This window comes from Nycticebus coucang, chromosome 22, assembly GCF_027406575.1.
Source record: "Nycticebus coucang isolate mNycCou1 chromosome 22, mNycCou1.pri, whole genome shotgun sequence".
Taxonomy (NCBI): domain Eukaryota; kingdom Metazoa; phylum Chordata; class Mammalia; order Primates; family Lorisidae; genus Nycticebus; species Nycticebus coucang.
In genome coordinates this window covers 21,877,853-21,890,408 of record NC_069801.1, presented here as the reverse complement: position 1 = coordinate 21,890,408, position 12,556 = coordinate 21,877,853, and the positions used below count along the sequence as shown (strand labels likewise).

The window sequence follows — 12,556 nt, the reverse complement described above, 5'->3', positions numbered from 1 at the left end:
ATATAGTTGTTGGTTTCTTGTCCTGGGCAGAGGCCACCCTGTTGGTGCTGTGCTTCAGGTTTATGAGGCTATGGAGTGATAACTACACGTCAGTACACAGACACTTCCCTCACCCTACCCTGGGGCAGCTCCTTCCTCTTAGAGTAGGACCTGGACTCTTACCAGTGGGCTATTTCCTCTTTCCCTGACTTCCCAGTTTAGCTCATTTCAAAAGGAACTTGGGGGGCGGTGCCTGTGGCTCAGTCGGTAGGGCACCGGCCCCATATACCGAGGGTGGCGGGTTCAAACCCGGCCCCGGCCAAACTGCAACCAAAAAATAGCCAGGCGTTGTGGTGGGCGCCTGTAGTCCCAGCTACTCGGGAGGCTGAGGCAAGAGAATCGCTTAAGCCCAGGAGTTGGAGGTTGCTGTGAGCTGTGTGAGGCCACGGCACTCTACCGAGGGCCATAAAGTGAGACTCTTTCTCTAAAAAAAAAAAAAAAAAGGAACTTGGAACTTGGCCAAGAGAGGTAAGGAGGCTCTCTGAGCAGAGTGGTCTGCTGTTTTCCGGTTGCTACTGCCCTCATTTAGAGGGCAGACAGAAAATAGGAGCTTCTTGGCTCATCTTTGCCAAAGGGAATTGTCCAGGACACAGTGTTCTTCTTACCCTGTTTTTCCTCCTCTCCATTACAAAAATCTGGAAAGGAAGTAAGTGAGTAGCATCAAGAGCTGTTGGAAGTCAAGGGCCAAAGGATACTGTGGTCCTTGTGCTCTTAATTAGCCAGTGATGAGTCCTTCCCCAGCTGGGCACCTAGGTTCTCTAAGATGGGTCTGCACATTTCAAGGTGGGGGGGTCTATTCCCACCAGTGGATCTGGAGTATCAGGTATGCCCTGGGTTCAAGAGGAGGCTTGACTTTCGAATGTAAAACTGACTGTGCCTTAGCATCACCCTTTCCACCTCCCCGGGCAGCTGATGGTATCCAGGAGGATGGACACCTGTCCATAGTTAGATGCCTATTTGGGCTTATGTTTGATTGGAGTGTTCCTGTCTTCTGCTTTGCAGGTGTGGGGGGCGAGGGGTGCAAAACTAGTGTCCCAAGAGACTCATGCCACAGCTTGGTTGCAGTTTACATAAACTCAGCTTTAAAGCTCTGATAGACCTGATTGGCAAACTCCAGCTGTAGCATATGGAACTTCTGGATGTCCACTACCTTGAATGGGTGTCAGTGCCACTGAGCCAGCAGAGAGAAGGGTACAGGGGCAGAGCAACATCTCCCTCTTTCTTGGGAGAGTGATGGTCCCAGCCAAGGAGTGGTGAGCGTGAGTCTGTCTTCTCACTGCTCGCTCCTCAAGGGGGCAGTCAGGTCCCATCTTAAGCAAGCTTCTGTTTCTTACCACTATATTGGTTTCCTTTTTCATCCAAAAGTTAGAACTCCCCAGATACTACAGAAGCCAAATCTGAATTCTGAGATTCTAAAATATCTTAAACCACAAAAGAGAAAATCTAGTCTGTTCCAGCCCCAGTCAGCAGGCCGTCTGCCCCTTCCTCACTAAGTCAGCTCCAGAAAGCAAGGCTCCTTGGCTGTTCTGATGCACTGACGGGAGCCATCCCTTTATGGACGACTTCTCAAAACACAACTCCCTATGGACTTGAGATGCCTCTTTTAGCAAGAAAAGGCATTGATTGGATTAGATATATTTATGTGACTGCGGGCATTCATGGCTGTAGAATCCTTGACCATAATGTTATATGTAATGGGAACTGTCTTATAAACTTGAAAAAAATAAAGTTTTTATTTTCTATACAGTTTGATCCTGTGTGTTTTCTGAATAGGATAAGCCCAGTTGCTGTCTACGTAGGCTCTTAATAAGGGCTTCATAAAGATTTTGGAAAGACTTTGTCACTGTTTTAACAACTAGGTCATTTATTTCACCAAAAAAATAAAAAAACAATTTGGTATAAATACACATGGGAAAATAAATATTTTTGCAAGGAAGCATTTCTTAATTGTTTCAAATATATATTGCTTTTTATTAGAACTGGAATGATCTCATTTGTTGTCAAATATGCTGGAATTTAATTACCAAAGAGAAAAATCTCAATACCTTGCTGTGCTGAGCTTACACTGCAGAAGCAATAAAACGGACAAACTAGTATCAAATGTTGTTTGATTTGGCCTGATTCTATGTTGTATCAAGCTTCTCGTTTCATTTCTTTTAGTTTGGGTCTGGCTGTCCCACACTAGCCTGGACAACAGTTAAGAAGCCTTTTCTGCCATTTAGTCCAGTGAAGAAAATTAGAATTCAGTTCTAGCTTCAAGTATGATACATGTCAGACTATCATATATTTTTCCCCAAATTCCTCAGGAGCATGTGCCTTCTATCTTAGTTATTAAATCTGTTCCTCATTAGGTGCAGATTTTGAATGACACTATTAAAGCAAACCTGTTAGTTGCTATAGCCTCAGTTGTAAGCAAGCTACTAGAGGCATTGATTTCCAAGCCCAAGGAATAAACCTCCATCTCCCTCTACACTTAATATAACATGCACATTTCTCCTACAAACCTTTTGGTGGTAGGTAAAAATTAGCATTTAGGAAGATTTTTATTTTCATTTATTTATTTTTTTGTAGAGACAGAGTCTCACTTAACTACCCTCTGTAGAGTGCCATGATGTCACAGGACTCACAGCAACCTCCAGCTCTTGAGCTTACGCGATTCTCCTGCCTCAACCTGAGCAGCTGGGACTACAGCCGCCCGCCACAACGCCTGGCTATTTTTTGTTGTTGCAGTTTGGCGGGGGCTGGGTTTGAACCCGCCACCCTCGGTATATGGGGTCGGCACCCTACTCACTGAGCCACAGGCGCCGCCCGGAAGGTTTTTGTTTTTCAAAAGCAAGTTTCTTACAATTAAAAAAAAAATTTTGGCAGGAATGTTAACTGGGAATTTCTAGTTGCATACGCCAATGAATTACTTGACTGCTAAATTCTGCAGCTTTTCAAGTGACAACACTATTGTTTGGATTTAACTGCATACATGTTACCATCATTTGACAATTTCACCCAGAGAGTATTAGATGAAATCTTAGCCAAAAATAAAATAAGAAAAATGTCTTTTTGTATTCAATACTGTGTTGAGACTTGCAGATGAGCAACTACAGGCCATCATGAGAGAACGACAAGTCCAGGGCGGCGCCTATGGCTCAATGGGTAGGGCGCCAGCCCCATATACCAAGGGTGGCGGGTTCAAACCCTGCCCCAGCCGAACTGCAACAACAAAAAAAAAATAGCCGGGCATTGTGGCGGGCACCTGTAGTCCCAGTTAGGAGGCTGAGGCAAGAGAATCGCCTAAGCCTAGGAGGTGGAGGTTGCTGTGAGCTGTGTGACACCACGGCACTCTACCGAGGGCCATAAAGTGAGACTCTTGTCTCTACAAAAAAAAAAAAAAAACAAGTTCAAAAGGGGGGAATGCGGAGGGTAAGGGTTGGGTAAGTTCCCACCTAATGGGTACCTTTTAGGTGTACATGACACACCTCTGGGTGAAGAGCTCAACTGCCACTTGGACTTTACCTTACAAATGCAAACAATGTAACCCAATCGTATGTACCCTGATATTAATCCAAAAGAAAAAATACATCTTTTAAAAAAGATTTTATTTAGCCGGGCTTTATGGCAGTGCTACTTGGGAGGCTGAGGCAAGAGAATCACCTAAGTCCAAGACCTGGAGGTTGCTATGAGCTTTGACATCACGGCACTCTACCCAGGGTGACAGAGTGAGACTCTGTCTCTAAAAAAATAAAAAGATTTTATCAGAGGAAAAACAGGAAATTGCCTGAAACACTGGGTCTTCTGTTTGTGCCTATATGGCAACAGTCCCTGAGCCTAATCATCTACACGTATGACAAGAAGAACTGTGGTGGGAAGGGGAAGTGACATCCTTAAGACCAATGTCCAAGGCAAGGTTGAGCAATAAGGCCAGGCCTGCCCTCTCCGGGTCTCAATCTTTGATATTCCCTGTGAATTGAGAAGAAATGATTTCTAGTGTGTGTGTATATATATATATATATATTTAAATGTATTCCATTAAATAATTGGTCCTTTGTTCTGAGATTGTCACATCCTCTCTTTTATGAGATAAAGATGGTGGTAGTTTTGGTTTTTCGTTTGTTTGGGATTTTATTGATCGATTGAGACAGGGTCTCACTCTGTTGTCTGGGCTAGAATACATTGGCTTCATCATAGCTCACAACACCCTCAAACTCCTGGGCTCAAATGAGCCTCCTCTTAGCCTCTGAGGACTGACTACAGGCACACGCCACTAGGCCTGGCTCATTTTTCTATTTTTTGTAGAGAAAGAGTTTCAAACTCCTGGCCTCAAGCGCTCCTCTTGCCTCAGCCTTCCAGAGTGCTGGGATTATGGGCATGAGTCACTGCACCCAGCTGATGGTGGTAGTAAAGTGGCTTTTTTTTTTTTTTTTGTTAGCAGGCCCAGGCTGGATTCAAACCCACCAGCGTCGGAGTATGTGGCCAGCGCCCTACACACAGAGCTATGGGTGCTGCCCGCTTTTTTTGTTAAATTGGTAACTACATTGAACATTTTACTGGTCCATGATATTGAAAAGTCTGGAAGTCACTAGTTTGGATGATCTACAAGATCCTTTCTGCCTGTAATATGCCATATATGTCAAAATTACAAGCATCGTCTTCCCAGAGCCTCTCCCTCCCCCCACCTTTCAGCTCTGGGGCATCCTTAGCTCCAGGACCCTAGAGTGGTCACCACAAGCTCTCCATCAGTGCCTGGAATTCCATTTGCAACATTGCTTCCCTCACAATAATTCAAACCACCAGTGATTCTGGTCTCTGCTCTTAATGTTTACAGGCCATATTACACAGTCACTGCTGAGAGGATTCTATCCCTCCCTTTTCTTTAAGGCTTATCAGTTTCTGAGGGAGGCTTTCCCTGGCCGTTCTATTAAAGTTGTAACTCCCGGGCAGTGCCTGTGGCTCAGTGGGTAGAGCACCGGCCCCATATATCGAGGGTGGTGGGTTCGAACCCGACCCTGGCCAAATTGCAACAAAAAAATAGCTGGGCATTGTGGCAGGTGCTTGTACTCCCAGCTACTTGGGAGGCTGAGGCAAGAGAATCGCCTAAGCCCAGAAGTTGGAGGTTGCTGTGAGCTGTGGCACCACGGCACTCTACCAAGGGCCATAGAGTGAGACTCTTGTCTTCTCTTAAAAAAAAAAAAAAAAAAGTTGTAACGCCCACCCCCAATACAAATACTCTCTACCCCTTCCCTATTTTATTTTATTTTATTTTATTAGCACTTAACACTATCTGATAGACTACACCTTTGGCTTAATCCTATTAGTGTCTCCAGTAGAATAAACGAATAATAGACCTGAAACTAATCTGGATCCCATCACACTGCTGACTGATAGAACCTTTTCTTCTGTCTCCAGTGACCTTTTTCTTTCCTTGACTGTCCAAACTACAGACCTCCCAAAACAGTAAAAGATTCCACCTCCCCAGCACCATTGCCTTTGTCCCATAAGTCACCTCATCACTTAGTCTCTCAGAGCTCCCAGCAAAAAGACTTTTTTGTTGTTGAGGCAGTTTTATTCTGTCACCCTGGGTAGTGTGCTATGGCATCATAGCTCACAGCAACCTCAAACTCTTAGGTTCAAGTGATCCTCCTGCCTCAGCCTCCTGAGTAGCTATGACTATAGGTGCCTGCCACAATGCCCAACTGGTTTTTAGTAGAGACAAGGTCTAGCTCTTGCTCAGGCTAGTCTCAAATGTCCTGAGCTCAAGCAATCCTCTCTCCTTAGCCTCCCTGAGTGCTAGGAGTACAAGTGTGAGCCACCGTGCTAGGCCACAAAGAACTTTCCTCACCCAGGCTCTCGTATTACTTGCTGGTACTAAAGGTGTTTGTAGCTACTCCAGCCAGGCCTGGCAGCAGAGCTGGTAGTTAAGAGAATGCACTAGGTCGGTGATCTTCAACTGGTGTGCCATGAGAGGATCTTAGGTGTACCATGAAAAATTTTTTAAATTATTTACAAAAAAATTTTTGAGACCGTCTCAAGCTATCACCCTGAGTAGAGTGCCGTGCATCATAGCTCATAGCAACCTCCAACTCGGACTCAAGAGATCCTCTTGCCTCAGCTATTCTAATTTTAGTAGAGATGGGGTCTTGCTCTTGCTCAGGCTGGTCTCGAACTCCTAAGCTCAAGCAACCCACCTACCTCGGCCTCCCAGAGTGCTTAGATTATAGGCATGAGCCACCATATCTGGCTAATTATTTTTGAAAGAAATTCAATGCACAGTAAGTATCTTCTTTTCTTTTTTACTCTTTGATCAACTGAATTTAAATGTGTTGTGGAAGTTTAACTATAGTCGAAGTGTCCCATGAAATAAAGGTTGAAAAACAGTGCTCTACAGTCAACCCAGATCTGGGTTCTCATCCCAGACCCTGAAGCTGATCCCATGCTGGCCCACCAGTTCCTGGACCTGGGAAGCAAGATTGAGAAATCATACCTACACCGGCTCTTTTTTCACTGCCCTGGACACCTTTACCAATTTTGAGGTAGATTTCATGTCCCTGACCCCTTCTTCTCAGGAGACTTTGAACTCTAGATTTTGTTTAATGACACAGACTGGGTTGAAGGTTTCTTGAAGTTTTAATAACACTGTTAAACAAAAACACCACATGTCTCTTCTCACAGAGACGTATATGCACACACACTTTCTTCCTCTCACACACTGAGGTAGGAGGTACACTGGCTAAAGGATAAAAAAAAAAATACTCAACAGGCTGGGTATGGCCCAGTCCACAGAGTCACAAGGCATTTAGTTGGAAGGCGGCCCCTTGAGAACAGGAGTGGAAGCTAGATCAACTGTACTGAGACCCTGGAGGGGCAGACCAAGGCCACCAGAGTTATACCTCCCAGGCTTCAGCCTTTGAGATCCAACCCAGGACTGGCTGGAATAAGAGGAGGATAAAGCTAGGGGTGGCAGCTAATCTTGTTCCAGGTTCCAGGGACAGAATGCTGTTCCTGGCACATAAAATGCTCTCAGTAAATATTGAATGAATGGGGTGGGCCATGGGAGGAAGAATTCTACAGAATAGCCCCCTGGAGGCTCCTGGGTCTTTCAGGGGTGGGACTGAACCTCTACCAGGTATTTTAGAGGTGGCCAGATCCCAATAAGTAAAAGTTCTGGGTCACCAGCTATACTGGCAGGGGGTGGAGAGAAGAGGGGTATCTCTTCTTCCCTCCCAAAGTGTCCTAAACATTATATAACCAGAGCCCTTGACCCTCCAGGACCTAGCCTTCTCATCTTGGTCACACTGTGCATCCCTTGAAAGAGGCTCTGCCTTACTAAATCCTGTCTCCAGTCCCTGGCACAGAGTGGGTATCCCACTTTGTTGAGCAGATCAAGGCCCAGAACAGCATTATTAGCTTATCTTTTCTGCCTTCTACTGGCTGAGTTACTGTCCATGTCCCCTAGCAGGGTCACACCCTGTCTCAAAGGACCCCATTTACTTCTTCCTTCACTGGCGAAGCAGCTGCATCCTTAGCCTTGGGAAAGAAGGTGTGAGCCAATCCGGCCACTCGCCTGTTCTGAGGCAGCTGATGTTCCTCTGGGGAAAGAAGACTCCGGGTCCCATCCACCCGGTCAGGCTCCCAGCGACAGCTAGGGTGCAGCCAGTGGTAGTAGACAAGACGCAAAGCCAGACCCAAAAGGAAGCAGATGCCCCCCACAAGCAGCCATATCTTCAGTGCAGCCCCTCTGGGCAGCCAGGTGCTATGAGTCATCCCAGTGGCCACCAGGAGAATGCTGTCACTCAAGAGGAATGCCAGGTGGATGGTGGCCCGGCCTCGAGTGCGGCCCTCAGCTACGTTGAACCAGGAGAAATAGAGGATTGTGGCCACTGTCGCCCGATACAGCCATTCAGAGACAGGGTCTGGCATGAAGTCTGTGCCCTGAAGCCAGACCCAGAGCAGCAGCACCAGCCACAGGCCCAGGAAGTGCAGAGCCACGTAGCGGGGGAAGAGGGCTGAGAACAGGGCCACAGCCAGGACTCGGGGCCACAGCAGCAGCAGGTTCCAAAGGAAGAAGATCAGAGAGGAGCCCAGGCCCAGGCGGGGCTTGGATGGGAGGCAGGTGCGCAAGGCCCGGTGGTAGTCTAGCAGCGCCCAGGAGATGCCGGCGAAGGACGTGCAGATGCCAACCCCTGCAAAGAGTAAGAAACAGGTGAGACCTGTGCACAGCCTGCGTGGCACTCCCCAGGAGACACAGGTACCAGGGGAGCCCTCAGGGTATCCTGAAGTAGACCTTAGAAGCCCCTTCAGTGAAGGAAAGCTGCAGCTAGAGAATGTTCAGTATGTTCACATGACTGGTCATGTGAACTGGGGGTCAACATGGAGTCTGCCCTCCACCACTGTGCTTTGCTGTGCAGGCACTGCTGCTGGGATGGTTTTCAAGGATAAGAGGGTATACATGCAACTTACAAAGACTCACCCAGCATTCAGCACTCCTGGGCCTTGGCTGCACCCTGAGCATATTCTAGGCCTCCATAACCCTTCCCTTCCTGGAAGATCCCAAACCCTTCTTGAGTCTGAAAATCAGCAGTCCCAGTGACCCCTTTCTAATCCAAAAGGGAGGTGGAAAATCCAATGGAGTGGCAACAGGCCTTGAGTGAAGCTGGCCTTGGAGCCAGGAGGGACATCCTTGTTATAAGGACAGTTCTCCCCTCTGCTCACATTGGCCCCTAGTCTTGAATTTCCAAGATCCAGAAGTTTATGGCAGGGATCCTATCCCACTTCCTAGCTGACCAGTCTTAACGGGAAGCACCAGAACCTCCAGGGAGGGTGCGGGAATGTCTCCCGAATGCTTCCTCCCCTGTACTCACTCCACAGATGTGCACTGGGAACCTATTGCCTGGTGGAACCCACGCCCAGCCTGGAATCAGATCTGTGGGCAAGGCTTTTCTAACCACCCTTCCCACCCCCAGGTCTCAACGGTTTGCCCAGCACACCACCTGCTTTGACCTTGACAAGCTTTGCCCACTTCCCAGGCCTACTGCTCCACACCAGCCCCTGGGGTCACGTCACCCATCTTGACCCCAGCCCACCCACCCGGCTACATCACGTGTCTTTGTAACATGCTACCCACTTCTGCCTGGGTCTCATCACACAGTAATTATCTATCTCCTTATTTCCAAGCTCCTTGAGGGTAGAAAGCAGCTCAGTACATGCTACATAATAATGACTGAATAAACATTTGCTAAATAAAAAGTAGGGAAAATCCATCTCCTTGCCCTGCCCCCACCACACATCTCCACTTAGCCTTGGTCCTAGACACCCCTCACCCTCGAACAGATGAAAAACATGGCCCAGTCCTGGTCCAATGAATGCTGAGTGACCCAGGGCAAGTCACATCACCTTTCTGCACCTCTTTCCTCTTGTGAAAATTGGACATAAATACAGCACCAATCTACAGGTGCCCACCACAATGCCTGGCTAGTTTTTCTTTTTTTAGCAGAGATGGGTCTGGCACTTGGTCTTTTCAAACTCCTGAGCTCAAGAAATCCACCTGCCTCGGCCTCCCAGAGTGCTAAGATTACAGGCATGAGCCACCGTGCCCGGCCTAAGCAGCCTTTTATAAAAGAAAACATTTGTGACATTTGAGAGAAACTTTCCCACACCATAAAAAAGGTGCTGGTCCATCACTCACACTGGTAGTACTCAGCCCGGCCACTCTGCAGCATGATGGCCAGCACCAGGGTGAGCTGTGGCGTTGTCTCCAAGAAGGTCTCAAAGAGCCGCAACATGCTGATGTCCAGGGAGAGGAAGTCGGCGTAGGCCAAGTCAAACTCAGAGGGCGCTTCCTGATGCCACACGAGCAGCCCCTGCTGCAGCCCCTGCATGCACCTAGCAAAGTGCACAGGATGCCCAGAGGGCCAGGTTAGTGTCCTGTGAATCCCTCAGTCTCCGACCCATCTGGCAGAGGCAGGCAGGCTCCAACCCTAGCCTGTCACTTCCATGCTAAAAGGGTTGGGGCAGGTGACTTAACCTTACTGAACTCATTTCTCCATCTGTAGGCTGGAGATAGATACAGCCAGGCACTGACCCAAGCTCATCATAAACTCTGTCCTGTTGACTCCTCATGGGTGCTCCATTTAGCAGATGGGGAAACAGGTTCAAGAAGCCAATAAGTGATAGAATCAGGATTTGGATCCAAAACTGTTTGGATTCTGAAGGCGTACCAGAAAGATGCTGGAGACAGCAGTTCCCAACTTTTAGTATGACAAAGAGAACTCCAGCTGAGAGCTCATCTAGCCCTACCTCCTGGTGTAGATGAAGAAACTGAGGCCCAAAGAAGGGCAGGCCCATAGGATTTGGGATCAGGCCTCTCTGGGATTCAGTCTGGCTTTACCACCTGTGACTGCATTTCTCAGAGCCTGTTTCCTCCTCTATAAAAAGCAGGTGCTCATCTGCACAGGTGTGGCAGGAGTGAAGAGAAACACAGAGCTTGGTATGTGGACTCAGTTCCACGGGGGCTGTTCTTTTAGCTGCAGGAAGGACCTTAAGCAAGTTACTGACTTCCCCAGACTCAGTTTACTCATTGTTCCAGGGAGATGGGGATAGTGCCTACTTGAGTTTTGTGGGGGTTAAATTAAATTGGCACCTGTAAGTTGCCCTGGCTTGGAGTAAACATTCAACAAATGTCAGTTCAGTTCAGGATTACCTGGGCACTCAGGGAGTTTCAGCAGCCCTCAACCTCCAGCAATACCTGTATCCTCGAAGGGGGCAACACTCACCCAGCCATATTGTTCTCCCTGAATGTCTGCTCTCCACCCTGAGGCCAAGCCAGAGGGCAGAGACAGGGGCTAAAGATGTGGGGGTGGTGATTCATCTATGCCCCTGGAGACAGCCTGGGCTGGCTGGGCACAGGTTGCATCTTGGGAAATGAGCGTGGATTGCACTCCCCCCAACTGGCAAAGCCCTGTGGAAACTGAAACCAAGGGATCAGAGTCATGCAATAAAGTTGGGACATTGGGTGATCTGGGTTGGGACAGAGCCTCCATCCTCTTTCAAATTTATTTACAAATTCTCTCCAGATCTCACCTTGACAAAACCACGTGGAGTCCCTGGGAGTGGGGAAGTAGAGTTTTGTTTTTTGTTTGTTTGGGCTCCATGGCGTTATTGCCTCTGAAGACCTTCCAGTGGGACAAGGGGAGCAGAGTTTGAGTTTTGCTTGAGGAACAAGGCGCGGAGGGGCACTGTTGAGAGTCCTGGGCAGGCTTTGAGGAGCCCCGAATCCATAACTACCTCCTGCATCTTCCCTTCCCCTATTTCCGCTGAGTTTGGTTTTAAAAACAGGGTCTCTGTTCCTGCCTGTGACTAGGCTGCAGTAGGGCCCCTGGCAGGACACTGGGGAACCAGAGAAAAGGCTCCTACTGAGGGGGAGCCACATCGGTCCTGCCTGCCCAGTAGCTTATTCTCAAGTCGGTCCAGGGGAAGTGACAGTAGCGTCTGCGGAAAGACTTTGCAGTGAGTGAGTGGCTTATCTCCCAATTAACAGACAGCTGAGCAGAATTCTTGGTCCTCGGTGCCTCCCCCCCATCAAGCAAATGGGCCCCCCAGGCCTGTCTCTCTCCCTTGTAGGTGAGGTGTCCACAGGGACTTCGTTTCCTTCCCTGGGTTCCGGTCCTCTCCTCCACCCTCTGCCCGACGTCAGGCGTCTCATCCGTACAGGTGGCCCAGCTGCCGGAGTTGCCCGGCTCTCTTCCCCCTCCGCCTGCCCGCGGGGCGCTCACCTGTACAGGTAGCCCAGCTGCAGGAGATGCAGCAAGGCCAGGCAGCGATCTGGGGGCTGCGGCCTGTGCAGACCGACGGGGTCGGCGCGCAGCCAGATCCAGCTGAAGAGCTGCAGCGCGACTGAAGCGAGGCCCAGCAGCGCCAGCACCAGCGCCGCCCACAGGTAGCTGCCGCTGAGGGCGTACTGGCAGGCGGCCCACAGGTCTGCGGCCAGGTCCAGCAAGAAGGCGGCGGTGCCCAGAACGCCCAGGACCAGGTCCCGAAGGAGGGTTGCGCGGGGCGACCAGGGCATGGCCCGCCTGCCTCTGCCCCTCCTTCTCCTCTGCCGCTCGGGCCCGCCCTCAGGGCCCGGGGTCGCAGGGGCGGGAAGGAGGCGGGCGCAGCCCTCGGGGCAGCCTAGGGCCCGAGCCGGCGGGGCGGGACTTCCCCGTCCCGCCCCGTCCGGGGAGGGGCGAGGCCCGCGGACGTCCCGGCTACCCCACTCTGGTCCTTCCGCTGCCCTAGCCTCCAGCCTTAGCCACGTCGCCAGCCCAGGGATCCCCTGACCCAGCCCTGCTGAGCCCCGAGAACCGCTGGGCCCGAAGGCTGCGCCCTGGGGGTAGCAGACTTCCCATTGCTTAGTTTTACATTTGAGGCACCTGGAGGCCCAGGAAGGCGAGACTGCCTGGAGCGGTCTCTCACGTCTGCAATGTTGCAAAACAGAACAAGAAACCCCCGAAAGGCCCAGAGTTCATGCTGGTAGCCCAAGGGACAAGAC

General features: G+C 49.7%; 1 protein-coding gene across 1 annotated transcript; it reads right to left on the bottom strand.

Annotated features, from left to right (window-relative positions):
• Positions 1-6,649: 6,649 nt before the first annotated feature.
• XKR8 (XK related 8) lies at positions 6,650-12,511 on the bottom strand. Its single transcript, XM_053575808.1, has 3 exons — positions 11,799-12,511; positions 9,713-9,909; positions 6,650-8,210 (listed from the first exon to the last, which is right to left on the bottom strand). The coding sequence occupies exons 1-3, from the start codon at positions 12,089-12,091 to the stop codon at positions 7,501-7,503; spliced, it is 1,200 nt and encodes a 399-aa protein (XP_053431783.1). The 5' UTR covers positions 12,092-12,511; the 3' UTR covers positions 6,650-7,500.
• Between the last annotated feature and the right edge of the window lie 45 nt (positions 12,512-12,556).